The 274-nt window shown below is 63.9% G+C and overlaps 1 protein-coding gene across 1 annotated transcript in view; it reads left to right on the plus strand.

Annotated features, from left to right (window-relative positions):
* The window catches only part of EMH_0059640 (uncharacterized protein), a gene marked incomplete at both ends in the record, with an annotated part of 6,397 nt that overhangs the window by 829 nt on the left and 5,294 nt on the right, over nt 1–274 (plus strand). Inside the window, one exon of the mRNA XM_013497704.1 lies at nt 1–272. Within this exon, the coding sequence (XP_013353158.1) occupies nt 1–272 (272 nt within the window). The remainder of the gene's footprint in view (nt 273–274) is intronic.

Below are 274 nucleotides of genomic sequence, written 5' to 3' on the forward strand. Positions count from 1 at the left end.
GATGACAACACTACAGGGGGAGTTTGCTGCTGCTGCTGCTCTGCCGAAGCAAAACGGATGGGCTGAGTTGCTGTCTCGTTTGGGGGCCCCCGAGGAGGGGCCCCCCCCGCTGCTGCAGCGTACCCGTGCAGCAGCAGTTGCTGCTCGTGCTGCAGTATTAGGTTTTGACGGTTTAGGTGCCTCCTCAGCAGCAGCAGCAGCAGGTGCTGCTGCAGCAGCTGGGGGTGGGGGTGGGGGGAGTGCTGCTGCTGCTGATCCTGCAGCGGCAGCAGCA

This window comes from Eimeria mitis, genomic scaffold (assembly GCF_000499745.2).
Source record: "Eimeria mitis Houghton genomic scaffold, Emh_scaff2861, whole genome shotgun sequence".
In the NCBI taxonomy this organism is placed as follows: domain Eukaryota; phylum Apicomplexa; class Conoidasida; order Eucoccidiorida; family Eimeriidae; genus Eimeria; species Eimeria mitis.